The sequence below is a fragment of the Taudactylus pleione genome, unplaced genomic scaffold, assembly GCF_031769625.1.
Source record: "Taudactylus pleione unplaced genomic scaffold, aTauple2 ptg000214l, whole genome shotgun sequence".
NCBI classification, from domain to species: Eukaryota; Metazoa; Chordata; class Amphibia; order Anura; family Myobatrachidae; genus Taudactylus; species Taudactylus pleione.
The window spans coordinates 10,166,836-10,183,629 of record NW_028284616.1 but is presented as its reverse complement, the minus strand read 5'-3'; the positions used below and the strand labels follow the sequence as shown (position 1 = coordinate 10,183,629).

Here is a 16,794-nt window from a genome sequence, read left to right as displayed (position 1 = left end):
ATGGCATCGGCAATGTGGCACTACGGACAAGAAGGGTCACGTGAGAATCCACCTGTGGAGGGGATTCCCACTTTGCAAAATAATTATCCGCGAACGGATAAGCCACCGCCAGGCGTCTCTGCGGCCGGTATCTTTTGCCAGGCTGTTTCCACGCCTCCTCTAAATGGTCCACCAACTGACCCGAAAGAGGAAAGACTGTGGCATCGCCCTTCACATCTTTGAAAAAGGCATACTTAGATTTAGCCGCTGGGAGAACTTCGTCCTCAATCACCAAGGCTGTGCGGACCGCCCGAATAAGTCCAGGAATATATACTTTGGACTTAGCATCAGCGTCCTTAGTATGGAGAGGTTCCTGATCGTAAGGATCCAGAATCTCCCCATCATCAGACGTCCCCTCGACATCCTCATAAGGAGCTGACAGACGCCACCGGCCGTTTATGCGGCCGCATCACAGACTCCCCTTGCAACACATCTGACAAGTGCTGTACAGAACTCGTCAGAGAGTTAACCCACACTGGCTCCTGAGAAACCGGGAGAGGGCAAATAGGGAGACTGTGGGGTACCACCAATTGTCGTGGGAAACCCTGCATGGGTGACGACACCACTGACTGCTGGGATAAACCCATCGGTGTAAACGCGGGCTGCGGAGCTAACTGGCCCACTAAGGCTGTAAGCGCCTGAGCGAAACAAGCCCAGGGCGGCTCCTGTACCGGTGCTGTAACCGTAAGAGGCCGCGCCATGGACAAACACAGCCGGCAAAGGCCCTCCGTGCTACCCTCCCCCTCCGCTAACGGTACTTTACACGTAGTACACTGTAGCCGGAGGGGAAAATCACTTTCGGACATGATGGCACCACGTATGTGACCTCTCTCACCAATTATATCTTAAATAGGCGAGAGACCACCCTGCAGCACCGCACCGCAAGGGCTTAGCAGAAAGAACAGGGACAGTAATAAAGCTGACAGTTTAGAGAAAAGTTACAGGCAGCAGCGCTAGCACAGTCACATACAATGCAAAGAAAATCAATTCCTGCACTAACAGCGCTGATCACTCAACTACGCAGACACAGGGCCTGGTAGGACACAGCGCTGCATACACAGACCTGACCACAGCGGAGGAGAGGTATGCGGGGGGACCCAGACCACGATGCTTCCTTCCAGGCTTCCAGCAGCGTTCACCATGCGTTCTGGAGAAGATGGCCGCCGAGGAGCAGAGAGGAGGCTGGCCTGGGGGAGGAGCGCTGCCACAGGACCAGTCGGCAGCGTGCAGAGAGGGCTGTGTGCAGCGGGGGAGGCGCCGGCTGTGAGACAGGGAAGGCGCGCTCCCCTGGCATGCATTTAACCCCTGGGACGTCGCAGCGCTACCGCTCTGCTGCGGTCCGCTGTCCCAGGGGGTAGTGGAAAGCGCAGGTTGGTCGCCTGGCTCCACGCTGCAGCCAGTCCCCAGGGAGCCCTTTGCCTGGGGACTTAGGACCATGTGACCAGCGGGGACCCACCGCGGGACCCCGCTGCTTACCTTTGTCCCCCTTGGATCCGGCCATGGTCCGGAACATCTGGGGTCACCGCTAGCTGTGACCCCAGATGCTCACCAGCATCCCCGGATCGGTACCGGCGTTCTGGTACCGGCGGGGGTGTAGGGAAGACAGCATGGACGTCAGGACTGACTGTCCATGCTGTACATCCAGATGTGCAGCCACAGCTGCACTGAAGAAAGCTTCAGGGGCTCTTCTAGCCCCCACTCCGACAGGTGCACCCGACTCCGGCCGGGCACCAAAACTGAGGTGCCTTGGCTCGGGGGCGGGGTATAGGAGGGGGACCCTAGTGCATCCTGGGAGGCTGAAAAGCTTAACTCTATGGTGCCCAGCGACTGACGTCACACCTATACCCAAGGTATCCTGTGGATACCCTATGGACCCTGAAGTAGAAACATTATTTCTCTGATTTTCCAAGTAGAATTGAGTTCATTTGTATTATATTCTCTGTGTAATGTTTGTTACATGTGTGTAACATTAGTTACAAGAACATCTATTTTATAAATATTAAACACCGTTAAAACTCATGGCATTTCATTTAAATATACCAACATGAACAAATTTAGTGCTGTACTAAAGAAAACAAATGCCATTTACATCAACTATATAGAGAAGCAGAAATTTAATTTGCAACAAAGGCTATTACTTTTAATCCTTCATTACATGTAGCTACAGCACTTAAGTTACAGCAGGTTGGACCAGAATTTTTAATTATCAACCTAGGTTTTTCAGCAATGAAAGTAAATAACTCTTATAAAAACACATTTAATTCGGCTTAACTTTTAATACTACATTTTATATATCTTCCATCTATTTGGAAGTTATGCATTATTGTTCATGTAACGCACAGTAGATATGTAACGTTAGTTACTTTGAAAAGGACCACCAGCTAAACTAGGGCTGACCTGCTCCTTCAGCACTTAAATTAAAATCCAGAGTGGGGGGTAGAGGCAAAATCTTACATACCATAAAATGTTAACCTATTAAGTGCTAGCTCCTAACCCTTACTACACCCGAAGGTCAAGAGTGTCCCCCCAGATGGAGGAAGGAGAAAAAAAATGCAAATGAAATCTGTAAGTTCATCTGAATATTAAACTGCTTGATTCACCAATAAATCACAAATAAGCCAGCAGCTATATCCAGGGATTAGCAGGGCTTTAACAACATGGAAATTGTTGAAGTTCATGAGTTGAAGACAAAGTATGGCACACATGGAATGTAGAGAGAAGAAAGCTCTCAAATCAATACAGAAAAAAAAAAGGCACATATCTGCAAAGTTACATCTCAACGCTTCTAAAACTGTGAAACAATGGAGGGGGTATTTAATCCCAGAGACCGACACAATGTGCCGTGCCGTACTGGAATGGCACGTTGCATTCTGCAGACATCAAAGCTTCTATGGAGTACGAGGGAAAACTAGTAGTGCCCGGTGCGTAGGAGTGAATGCGGCAGACCATGCCAAACTTATTTCTCACCAATGTTCTCTGGACAGTTTGTGCAAAAAAATAATAATAAATCAATGCCATGTTTGTCGAAACCAAACAGCGTATTACCACGAAAACCTCATAGAAGCCATCAAGGATGGTGGTGGATGGGTGATGATTTGTGGCTGTTTTGCAGCCACAAGATTTATACACTTAATCACAGTCAACAATTGTATACTATACAAGAGGCTAAAGCACACCAGCAATCTACAACTAATTGGCTGAACAAGAAAAGAATCATGAATTTGGAATGGCCTAGTCCAGCCATCAATCCTAGAAAGGTATAAGTAGCAATACGAGGCCAGAGACCAAACTCATACAGAAAAGGTTTACTTTAAGTTATTGCTGATAAAGGGGATTTGTACAAAGATAAATAATGGAATGCACGGACTGGCTATGTTAACATATAGAAAAATATTGTCTCTAAAAAGGTCCTGTGGGTAGACAAAATATATATATGACATTGCCCTGCTTCTCTATTCATCCTTCACTGAGAGCACCACGGCCAGTTACCTGTGAACAGGAGTGCCTGCAACTACGGAACTGTATATATATATATATTTTATTGGATAAGCACCACAGCGATTCTGAAAAATTTTCAATAAAATGGGATGAAAGTAATATTCAAGCATATTCCATCTGGATATTTGCCAATATTTTAATAGCATTTGGAAGATCAACAAAAGGCCCCCATATATCAGCAATCTGAAAACCACAATTGAACAATTTGAAGATTTATTGCCCGATCTTAGGATTTCCCAATCGAGTAATCTGCACCCATACGCTACAGATCTTTTTCAGTGATTTGCAGATCGATTGCAGCAAACATAGATCTGGCAATCTTGAAAGGCCCATCATTTTGCTAGAAACGGTCTGCAAATCTGCTGATCATGTCCATACACTAGCAAACTACAGCCCCAATCGATCTGTGAAATCCAACATGTTGGACAATCTGATTAAACAATTCCAATCACTTTTTGGTTGCAATCTGCGATCTCTGAAGCCCATACATTGCAGATTTTTAGACACAATCGATTGCAAATTGCACGATTGCTGCAATCCATCTCTGATGTATGGGGGCCTTTAGATTATTAATATTAAAATAGAAGCTTAAGATAAACGTAAAACGTTTTATTATTATACTGAATACTCTGTTTACACTAGAAACTAATCAGAGGTTATGAAGACCCTAAACAAGCACTGGGCATGACTAATCGTCCATTGTACTTGAAATACTGGCCTCCAATAAAATTATAAGCATGATGCACAACTTACTGAAATCACACTAAGCAAACCAAACAGGTGAAGAGTAATTCAGCAGCTGTCATGAAAGCAGATACCAAACACTGTAGCCAGCATAGAGAACAAGAGACTAATACAGTGCAGAGGTTAGCACATACAGATTTACATACAGCAAATAGAAGTAGGGAATTTGTTCGGAATGGGATTGAAATCCCGACTGCACTAGCCCGACGGGAGGATATCCCGACTCGGGCTGGTAAGTATTCTAACCCTCCCCTCTCTTCTCCCCTCCCCCCCCTCCCCCAACCCTCCCTTGGTGGTGCCTAATCCCTAGTCCTCCCCCAGGGATGCCTCATCCTAACCCCCCCCCCCCCTTCCCACACCCTAAACCTCCCAGGGGGTGCCTAACCCCAAGTCCTCCCAGGGGTGCCTAAATGTAACCCTCTTCCTCCCCGCGGCTAACAGCTAAGACGCGCCGGACTTCCCTCGATCGGTCCGGCGTCGGGATTAAGATAGGAGTCAGTATTTCAACGCCTATCTTAAGTCCCGTGTCGGGCTTTAGGCGCCGGTATTTAGACCGGCGGCATTCAGGTCACCAGTCTAATAACTGCCTCCCAATTTGTTCATACATAAAGGCTATGGAGCAGAAACTTCTTAGAATTGCACACATAAGAAAATATGGACTGTATGGGTATGCAGTTACCCTTAAAAAAAATACATTAAAAACAAACAGAAGGGGTACACAAGTTTGTGTTGCCAGGGAAAATCGTTTGAGAGACAGATATAGGAGAAATTTAGTCATTTTCAGCGCGCATAGAGCAAGGAGGAAAGAGATTTACCACGCACACAAAAAAAAAAAAAAAATAATAATAATAATAATATATATATATATATTTTTATTTTTTTATTTTAAAGCTAAAACTCCTACATACAAAGCCCACTTAACACTGTTCTATCAGCCTTTACTTTCTAAAAACACATCTGTACTGGTCCTGCAGGAGACTTGACCAGGAACTGAAGTAAAATTCAAACTGACAACTCTATTAAAGAACAAAAATGCAACTCTATACCCAGGTAGCGAACATTCCCCCTCCTAGGGGTAAATTTACTAAAGGACTATTCTAAATAGATCTAGTGTTTCTGGGGATAAATGTCATTTACTAACAATTAAAAAAAAAAAAAACAATTAAAACAATGTCTGTTAGTAAATGTGTGATTTTGCCCCAAAAACACAACATCGATAAAAAGAAAGACCAGTTACACTTCTTCCTCACAGGCATAGAAGCGCTCATACCGTGTATCACACTGGATCACTTGCTTGTGTGTGCTCATTTCTGACGCACGCATGATACACTCCACAATCAAGCATACTTTTCTACTGTGCATCGGCCCCTATGATTATAGCTGGAGATGACTGTAAACAATTAATTCTGCTGAGCAGTGCGATGTGGTTGGGGTACGACATGAAACACCAAAGGCCAAAATCTACTAGCAAAATGTGCAAAATTATGGGGCCAAATGATTACTGTCTCACAGCACTGAGGTTGTGGGTTCGATTACCACTACAGCCCTGTGTGGAGTTTTTATATTCTCCCTGTGCTTGCATGGGTTTCCTCCCACATTCCAAAAATATACAGGTAGGTGAATTGGCTCCCAACACAAATGAACCCTAGTGTGTATATGCGCTAGGGAATATAGACTAAGCTCCACTGGGGCAGGGACTGATGCGAATGGCCAAATATTCTCTGTAAAACCTTGCAGAATATGAGTGTGCTATATATATATATATATATATATATATATATATATATATATATATATATATGATAATTAATAAATATTCCCAGCAAAGGCAGATTACTTTACATGACATGTCATCTACCACAAATTGTACCATCTATCCATTAATGAACAAACACCAGATGAGCAAAGTATGTATTCACAGCAATGTACTTACTGGGGGTCTGTTTTGTGGAAACATTTTCAGGGGAGGTAGTGTGCCTTGTCTCAAGTTGCATTAAGGATCTGTCATGAAACAAGATATAAAAAAATTTTAAAAAAAGTTTCAGTAGACACTCAGCTAGCCTGATATACAGTAGGTTGCCAACACTAGAGGATGGGGTGGAGTATACAGTACATGTGTAGGTACACACAGAGGTATGTAAAGAAACAGGGGGTGCATATGCCTTGGAGGCAGGGAGAAAACCATGACAGACTTTTGTGAGTTTGAAGATCTTCCAGATGGGATTTTCTAAATCTGTTGTATTGCAGGAGAGTGAAAGGATGGCACCTAAAGAGACCTAAAGAGCGTAGAATATAGCAAGTATTGCCAACCTGTGGTTCTCCAGCTGACTACAAATCCCAGCATAGCCTCACACCCACCAGCTGACAAAGCATTCTGGAATTTCTATTTTTCCAACAGCTGAAGAGCCACAGATTGGACAGGCCTGGACTAGAAGTTATGACTGGCCACAATAGAACAAACTCTATCATCTATTTTGATATCTCTTTAGGGCAGGGACTTTAACCTGTTGAATAGTTAGATTTCTGAACTTGATATATTACCCAATCTTGATTTTCATATTTGCTGTAAGGCTCTACATAGGAGGTGGCACTATATGAATAAACATGTACATACAATTTAACAACAATAACAGTGCCCCATAATTACACAAAGCTCTTTGTCATCAGGGTATACACAACAGTAACCATATACAATTGAGAAAAACATTTAGCGTATGGCTTGGTTGTAGAATACTTCAATATATAAAGAACTTTCCTAGAACATCTTTACATAACATCAATAATCGCAGTAGGTGTGAAAACAATATGCATTATAGGATAATGTACTCCCTACTGTAAATAAGGATAGAAGTCACAGAAATTCAGCGACCTTACAAATGCAAGTTGCCACAGACCAAATGTTTTTACACAAGTCACAGATCTTCAGTGACTTCTAATATCCATAATGATTTACAGAAGGAAGCTGAATCATTTTAATTCCTTATGATACACAAGTTTTCCTAATGAACAATGAACTGATGACATCAGAACCCACCAATTAAAGAGGGTGAAGTCAGAAATCACAATATATTCTGATTAATAGGAGTTTATAAACACATTAGCATTACTTATGTATTATAAGAAAATATAGATATGCATATGAGAAAGCTAGGCTGCCATTACCTTTCCCCTATGGTTTGCACCACATTAACCCCATTATTGCTTCCTGTGTCTCACAAGCAAACCTGGATCACTCTGCTGCTATGGTGCTACCTAAACTGCTCCCTCTCCTGTTTCCCACATTATATCCTCAGCATGCATCACCCCCCAACAACAACAACATTGGATCTGTCGTCCCTACCTCACCTATCCAGGTACTCCTAACTCTACTCGGCCTCTCCTGCACCCGGGCCTCCCACCCTCCCCGCCAACAGTTCACTCTAGCTCCGCCGTGCCCTCACCCCCCAGCCAGGCCTCGTACACCCCCGGCACATCTCTCCCGCATATGTCCCCCCACCCCTATCCCTTCCCCTCACTGCGTCCTCCCCTCCGCCAATCCCTCGCCCACCACAGGCCTCTCTCTACCCATGTATCCCTGCCAGGCGCTCTGCCCAAGCCCCCTCCCTTAGGGATGCCCCTTCTCACCGGGCCCCGAAGTAGGAGGAGCCGGTGTCCGCTCGGGCCCAGTCTCCCGGTGCTCGGTGCGGCCCCTCCCTCCGGCTCAATCAGCGGCCGCCAACTCCACGTGGGTCCAGGCTCCTGCAGGCTGCCCCAGCTCTTTCCAACCAATCATAGCTCGCCTCCCCCACGTGGGCTGCATTTGTTTCTCTCCCATTGGCTGAGGGTCGCTGTGCTGCCAATCAAAGAGACCAAAGAGTGTCTTCGCGGCTTATTAACCCCTGACGTCCCGGAGCTAGCTGTGCGGTTGCTGGATTTAACCCCTCGCCGTCTTCCCCACTCCAGCAGCAGCATTACACTTACACATACAAAATACCATGGGGGGAGGGAATTTACAGGAACAAGGAGCCAAAACGCCGGAGGAGCATTAGTGTCATCACTATGATTAACATAGATGTTGCTGGATGGACATTTCACATAGAACACAAAGCTATGCACTTTATGTGCCTGCAGAGAGATCCCACACAGACGGCAAGTGAGTCACGTACGTTTTGATCGGAATTGGATATTATTGTTATTGCTGAAAAGCATTAAAACTATTATGTATAACACAAGCAATAACAATAGGTGCTATTATCAATATTTCACATACTACTTTATCTACCAGCCAATATGTACAATATGTATGCGTCTTTCCTGGCTTGGCTAATCAGATTACTTTAATTTGGTAACTTCTTTACAAGTATGTTTTTAAATGGTCCTGGCTAGTGGCGGGAATAATGTGCAGGGATAGAGCTAGGTGTCCTCCAATATTCTAGGACAGGGTGTGGTGTCCAATCAGGAGGAGTGGGGGGAGGGGAGGCGGTGTGGTACCCGGCCCTGTGCTGGTGATGCTGCTGCATCTCCTGTATCCAGACCTCACAGCTCCCCCTCTCTCCTCCTGAGACTGCTAACTGGGGGGAGAGGGGGGAGGCTGTTCTCTTTATTGCTCTTCTCCTTAATCCTTTATGCGCCCCCCTCCCCTCCCTCATCCATCTTTTCCTGAATCTGCTCATCTCCCCTCCCCTTGCATACCTTCTTGTTTGCATGGAATGCTCATGGGGACGGGGGTTAACCCTGCAGGAGGATAAACAAGATTAATACAATGGAGACCCTCCCTCCCATCTTTCTCTTTATTCTAGCTCCCTTCTCCCACCTCCCCTCTCTCACCCCCTTCCTTCCTTTTTCTCTTCCCTTTTGTTTCCTTTTTCTTGGCCTCTGCCCCCTCTCCTCTTTATAACAAGGTCCCTCTAATTACATCCTAAGGGTGCCTGTACTGTTAACCCTTTCTCTGTGCACTCTCCCTGCTATTATATCACTCTACATTTGCTATCTGTATCAATGTAGCACTGAATGATATTAAATAATATCCAGGTCTGTTGTCAACCAGTGCTAACATATATAATTACAGGCTTTAATTTAAAGAACCCGCATATTTGTAAAGTTAATGTAAAGATTATTCAAAATACTTAACTGGTAGAAAAGCCAAAATACTTAACTGGTATAAAAACCTTATAATAGTGTCCGTGTTTGTCAATGGGAACAAGTTATTTGGATGAATTAAACATTTGTAGTTATTTAAATAAGTTCCTTATAAGTATTTATTTCTAGGAAATATACTATTTATGCCCAAATGTAATGTTGTACTGTTTATTTGTATTGCTACATTCTTAAATAAATGGAAATATATAAAATACAGTATTTTGACATAAATGTTTCAATAATTAATTCACAATCCTACTTTGGTGCTGCACTCTTGCAATGCTTGGCTAGTGTACATGTATGTGATCTAAATTAAGGAAACAAAATGACATACAGAAAGGGGGGTTCTAATTGCAAAGCAATTATCTGATTTAGCATATTTTTTGCAATCGAGGCTGCTTTGACAACTAAGTACTAATACCCCATGCTGAATGCACAAGCCACAGTTGTATACACACAGCCATTGTTTAAAGTGTACATAACATTAGCCCTGCATTAAACCAAAGTAATGCTATGAAAACATCAGATTTGATTTTTTAGTAATATTTTCAACTGTTCACTTTTTCTGGATTGCCTGTGTGAGGCTATTACTTGTAGGCCCAATTAAATGCATTTGTATGTGCATGTAAATCCTGGAAGGAATTGCCCAATTCTCTTACCTGCATTGTGGGGATTTCTCCCTTTATACCATCTCTCACTGTACTGTTAAGTGTCCCTGATGTAATCAGGAAGAGGGTCCAATATGCAAGTAGGCCACCGCAGAGTACTGTAGTAACCTCAGCTCTTTCCACATCTTCAAATTGCTTCAGGCCACTTGCACAACACCCTTTCAATGTGCTGGTCGTGTGAGGAAGCAACAAGAGATTAGATCAACAAAGCACTCTGCTGTGTTCTTTTTCCAAATTGGTCTATCTGGCAAATTTTTATTAAAAAGGAAAAGGTTCCCCCACAATTTAGTTGCCAAGGGAAGGGCATTTTTTTATATTGCTAAAGTGGATTTAAACAAATGATCAAAACAATTGAAAACAACACAATAACACACATCATTTACACAATAACTGTAGGGAGCATTTGACCCCAAATCCCTTGTCTAGATCAGGGACTGACTTCTAGTGTAACCACCAAGATGGTTGGTCTAACGTCTCCACTAGCCCTTTGGGATAGTAGTCTGTTTTATAGTAGCCAATATGATTAGAAATCATCTCTCTAGACTAGACACCAGAATTGTCTGCTTTCCATGCTAGCTATAAAGATTGTGTGCTGATTTACACAAAAGCCAACAGGATTGTGAATCTTCTTTCTATGCTAGCACCCAGAAGTTGGGGTTGGCTTTTCACACTAGCTGTCAGGATTGAGTATCTGCTTCAAAATAACCACCAGGATTGGAGGTCTGTTTCAAACATTAGCTGTCGGAATTGATGTCTATTTTACAATAATGACCAATGGGAATGGGGTCTGCTTTCTACAGTAACCAGAATTATAATTGGGTCTGTTTTTCACACTAGCCAAGAGGGTAGAAAGTTTGCTTACATTAGTCACCAGGATTGAAGGTCTGCTTTACATATTCCACCAGGATTGGTCACCAGTTTTTGGGGATCACCTTTCATACCTAGTCACAAAGAATGGAGGTTAGTAGTCACTAGGATTCAGGGCCTACTTTAAATCTGCCCCAGAATTGTGGGACTGCTTCCTACATTAGCCAAGAGTATTTGGTATGCTTTTCATATTAGCTACCATTATTGATGGTCTGGTAAACTTGCCACCAGAATTAGTGGTGTACTTCCCACACTAGATATCAGGATTGTAGTCTGCTTTTCACTGAGGAACCAAGTTTGGGGCTCTGCTTTACAGTGCTTCCTAGAATTCTGGGTCTGCTTTTAATTTGCCTCAGGATTGGGTGTCTGCATTCCACACTAACCATCAGGATTGGGTGTTTGTCTTTTCACACAAGGTTTGGGGCTCTGATTTACGGTAGTCACCAGGATTGAGGGTCTGCCTTACATTTGTCACCAGGTTTGGGAGTCTGCTTTCTACATTAGTGAACAGTGCTGGGGCCCTGCCTTACATTAGTCAAAATAATTAGGGTTTTGCTTTACACTAGTCACTTGGGTTGGGATGGTTACATTAGCCAAAAGAGCTGTTTTTTACACTAACCACATACATGAAGTTATTCTTTTTACATGAATGTCTGGTTTTTTTTAAAATTGGCCACCGTGTTGCAGCTTGTACACTAACCGTCAGATGATTAGAGAAATCTGAATAAACTAATTTCATGGAATGCCTTGTGCACTGTGTATTTCTTTAAATAAAATGTATATGCTTCAATCATCTGGGAGTGACCATAGAAAAATATCATGCTCCGTAAACAAATGATCTGCCATAGCTTCATATTCGGGTGGCCTACAGATTGATCTATGCTCTCTCCTGGGTGGCCTACTGCCTATATCTCAACTCCCCTGCATCTGTCTGCGCTTTCAGGGCAGAGGACAAGAAGGAAATCACCTGGGAGTAAGCATGAAGGCATATGGGGCCTAATGACACCGAGACAGGAATGTTTTTTTATACACTGTTTTTTAAGCTCTATGCTGGTTCAATGGGGGCATAAAAAATTGTTTGTTTGTTTTTTTTTGTTGAGTGAGCGGTTATTCTTATACCAATAGCACAAGACTGCCTCCTTAAGGAGAGCATCAATTTTTAAGTTTCCTTTTTCTTTTTAACATAATGCTTTGTGTAGAGCTGGCCATACATCAGACCAACTTTCAACTAGTTGGCTGGTTGGAATGAAAATCTGGTCATGTATGGAGCAAATAACAATCAACAATTTGCTCCAAAACACCAGAAAACAGACAGAAACTGTTGTTCAGACAAGTTGGTTAAATCAAAGATTTAACTAACTTGTCTAAAGGACCGTTTCCATCTATTTTCCTGCTTTTGGGAGCCAATGACTGATTGTTATTTGTTCTCATACATTACCAGATTTTTATTCCAACCAGCCAACTAGTTGGATAGTTGGAGGAAAGTTGGTCTGGTGTATGGCCAGCTTCGGACCAACACAACCCTCCCCCAAAACAGAGCTTTGCTGTGATGCTTTGCTTTATCATTGTTATATTTGGGTTCATTTAGATTACATTTTTCTCTTGTATATTACTTTTACATGGGAATACTACTTTGTTCTCAAATCTAATATAAGTAAAATAACATTTATTTATAAGATTGCATAATTTTAATTATCATTACTCATGTGCTCTAGAATTCACCTAAGGGGGCTGCTCGTTCATTCGCCAGGAGCCAACTCCCCCCGCCCCACCTTCTCTACGAGACCAGACCTGGTACTGAATAGCACTGACAGAAAGGGAGGGGCCGGCAGTTTAAGTTTACACCCTCCAAAGCAGGCGAGTTGGAGGGCAAAATCTCCATCAATTTACTTCTGTTCACTACCATATTAGTAAGCTATAACACTTCCCACATTCAGTGAGTAAGACTGTGAAGCCAGGGAGCTTGAGCATAACAGTACAGCCCAAGTATTTGTAATCTTTATAATATCCCTTTTTGAAACTAAAAGGACAAGGGACAAATAAATACTGTGGTGATAACCTGATGTTGGGGGATTAGGAAAGCTGTTATGGAGTATAGTGTAAAGGACAAGAGTGAGAGGCATATTTATTACTGGCCACTTATTAGCCTCGATAATTATCATTTCATATCGCCACAAATCTCAGCAGTAAGACATTATTTATCAGGGCTGTCTCAAAGTCCCATGCAGGGACACAGGCTTAAGCGATCACTTTATTACACGGCTCAGACCCGGCAGGACAACTGAGCATGCGTGGCCATCACATGGACAAGTAACAATTTCCCGGTGAGGAATCGGGAAGGAAATTAAAGCGTTCGGTATCAGAAGGCAAGAAAGCTAAGCTTTACCAAGCTTGATACATTCAGGAGTATTGCAGTCCCCATAGAAAATTATGAGGACTGCTATGGTAACCGAAAATAGAAGGAACGCAGCAGATATAAGAGATATCTCCTGTGGTACCCTGTTAACACATAAGGTGGATAGTCTTGCAACTTTTAAGTGTCGAAGCTGTTCAATAACACAATGCACCTACTTGAAATATATTGTGTTACCCATTCCAACTGTGAATTTTATTGATGCATTTCTTTTGTCAACCCAGTTTCTAAATTTGCATGTGTAGTATCAATTTCCACATGGTAATCCACAGAGCTCAGAGATGTGGAGAGGTCAATCTAGCCTGGTGATACACTGCTTAGGTGGTAGATGCACTGAACACAAGCACCCACATTACATATACCTGTGGAAAGGGGCTACATTAAAAGTGTTCCTTAGCTTCTAGTGGACTGAGCGCCACAGATATCAACCTGACCCATTTTATCCAAGAGAAAAAAAAATCCTGCTACAGAACATAGCAGTCAGCATAACGTAACCTGGCTTCAATTAGTTTATGCAAAAGGCTTGTTTTATAACAATTAATTAGCTGAGCCCATCATTTTCTGCCAGAAAGTCAATGCTAAGTTAAGAAGCTGACACATTTCTACTGGATGAAATGTGTCAGGTTGATGTCTTTGAAGCACAGGTTTTGTGGGTGCCCTTTGCAATTATTTTTATCTCTAGAGCTGTGGAAGCAGGGTTTCTTAACTAGTAACCTGCTCTGATTTATGAAGTTTGGTATCATAAAGCTACTTCTGAACCAGTGGCATCATTAGGGGGTTGTGCACTGAGTGTCACCATCCGAGGGGGCGACACCACAATGTTAGGTCCTCCTCAATGACCGGGAGATGGGCACTGGACTGTGATGGGTGGGTGAAGCCCAGCAACTTCTGGAACAAAATGGGTGCATGCCACAAAGTCCCTTCCTTGTAAGACCACGTCACATTTTTGGGACTCTATTTGTGCACTGGGTGACACCAACCTCAGTGATGCTACAGTTGTGTATAGTTCCCCTTCTGTAGATGTACCTGGAAGTGACGTGGAGTGAGGATGGAAGTGCCCTTAAAGGCCATCAAAAGAAGAAATTTGTACCCTTGCGTGCTTCACTCGCCACAGGTTACTATTACTACTCTATGTCCACGTGGATAGTAACCGATAATGTTGGATAGTAACTGATGATGTCAGGGTACATCTACTGAAGGGGAATTATTTGCAACCGTGATGCTACTGTTCTGAACTCCATGGACCTTTATCAAGAGATGTGTGTAAGCATAAAATCCGACAATAAAAAGTTTTGCCATCTATTCTGAGTTGGCCACAAACACAAGAAGCAATTGATAAATAAGTTGCAGTCACAATGAGTGTCCCCACAATATTCCTCAGAGACATCGTAAATAACTGAAGTGCCTCCAAAAGAACCTAAATTTCAAGAGCACATATGAACAGAAGCACACTAAAAGTGAGTGCTATTTGCTAAATTATTCTGCAGAAAATGCCAGGCGGTTCTATTTTGCTGCCACCTCTTGTTAATATGGCTGATGGGAACAGGGTGTAAGTAATACATAGATTTGTGTCATGAACAGCAAAAAGGGAGAAAATCTTTTTAACCCATTGGTGTGCTAATTCAGAAGTGAAATTTGACACTTATAATTTTACAGGCACAGCCTCAGAACTTGTTTATTTTGCTTCTGTACACGAGGAAGCTGTGTATCCATTTATTACAATATCAATGATAATATAAAATGGGTGGTGAAACACTAAAGTTGTAGCTCCCAGACTACTCATTGAGAGTATCTACTTCTGTGTAAATACTTCAGGTAGGTGTGGCTGGCTTGTGTCAGCCAGTGCCAGGATGTGTCTGATCACCTGTCTAGGGCATGTGCTGAGGGAGAGGAAAGCAGTCAAAACAGGAATGTGACCCCCTCTTCACCGGAAGTGATGCGCATCTTGTTTGCATCTATGTTGCTCCCTTATTAAGTCTGTAGAAAGCACTGATTTGCTGCCATCTGGTGGAAGATGCTGGTATAACAATACCATTACATGCATCTATATTGCTCCCTTATTAACATTCTGTACAAAGCTCTGATTTGCTGCCATCTGGTGGACGATGTTGGTATAATCATACCATTACTATAATATTCTTGCTCTTTTTTTTTCTGAGGCTATGTGGCCAGTTTATAAAACAACTAACTAGTGACCCGCCCCGGCTTCCCACGGGAGCAATTTCATCTCGCTGTCACAGCCCCCTGCATCTCATAACAACATACGTCATGTGACTAGAGTCCCCTGTATCTCACCGCTGCCACCTGAATCTCACCACAACCTACAGCTTCTCACTCCTGTCCCCCTGCATCTTACCAGTATCACCACAACCCCCTTCCCCCTCCTGCAGCTACCTGGGGCCTGGCCATTGGGATGGGCAGGAGAATTATGGATGATTCTTATTGCAGCTACCGTAAGCAATATCAGCAGCATGTTTCCGGGGGCTGGGCACCTGTGCATATTTTCACAGCCTCCATGTGCACCCTTCCCCTGCTGCCGAACATGAACAACGTCCTCTTTGCACAATGTACTCTGTATTTCCTGGGCTCCCTGTTGAGCTTCCTCGCCGTGGTGCCCCTGTCCGAGAACAGCGCTGACTTCTATGGGAGGTGCCTTCTGTTCACCAGGGGCGTGTGGCTGAGCAGGAACATCACGCTGGGGAGGGAGCACTTCACGATGGAGGAGTGGTGGCCGGAGTTCATCTGCAGGTTCAATGTGGGGATGGATATCGGAATCCGATAGTTACTAATCGTCAATGTTTTTGTTCCAATGGTAGTGTTTTTAGCACTTGATGGTCGTGGTCAGATATTTGCCACCATCGAATGGAAATCATTTGATTGTGTTCCAATGTGTTTGTTTTTTTTAATTCCTTATAGCTTGCCTCCCCTGGCTCCTTCCTGGCTACTGTGTCTGCATCAGGGCACCTGGGTTTGTTGGAGGCTGATCTCACTCTGTTTGCCTCAGATGTGACCCTGTTCAGTCCGATTCCCTGCTCTCTCTAGGCTGCTATTAAACAACAGGGCACATTCCTATCACTGATTGGATCTCACTGTCTCAGAGAGCCAATCAGAGCACAGCCCTCAATTCTGCCGCAGCAGTAGCAATTAATCACTCACATAGCACAATTTTTTTTTCTGTGACTTGCTTCATTCCAAACCTGAGATTCAGATGCTCTCTTGCTGTTTCAGCACCCTGGCCAGCTCCTCTACAGCAGCTTGGTGCAAGATTATTTTCTATCACTTGCTTCACTAAAATCATCACTACTCAGCTCCCTTTAGTGACTGTTACAAGTCGCGGTCACGACTTGTCTCCAGCTAGCATTTTACCTCCTACTGACACAGTTGTTCCAGTGCCATCGGTTGCTAGGTAATCCAGATGCAGCAGGATGTTATGTGTTCCCCACAACA

The 16,794-nt window shown here is 43.5% G+C and overlaps 1 protein-coding gene across 7 annotated transcripts in view; it reads right to left on the bottom strand.

The window, feature by feature from the left end:
• Positions 1-10,130, bottom strand: part of LOC148517590 (transducin-like enhancer protein 1) — an 88,541-nt gene extending 78,411 nt beyond the window's left edge. For 3 of the 7 annotated variants that reach the window (XM_088478442.1, XM_088478445.1, XM_088478446.1), the window contains exons 1-2: positions 7,906-8,067; positions 6,215-6,282 (exon numbers count right to left, since the gene is read on the bottom strand). In XM_088478442.1, coding sequence (XP_088334568.1) covers positions 6,215-6,238 — 24 coding nt within the window. In that variant the 5' untranslated portion in view covers positions 6,239-6,282; positions 7,906-8,067. Of the gene's footprint in view, positions 1-6,214; positions 6,283-7,443; positions 7,675-7,905; positions 8,069-10,058 lie in introns of those variants that run through there. The other 4 variants (XM_088478447.1, XM_088478448.1, XM_088478444.1 and 1 more) reach the window with 3 other exon arrangements.
• Positions 10,131-16,794: the final 6,664 nt, after the last annotated feature.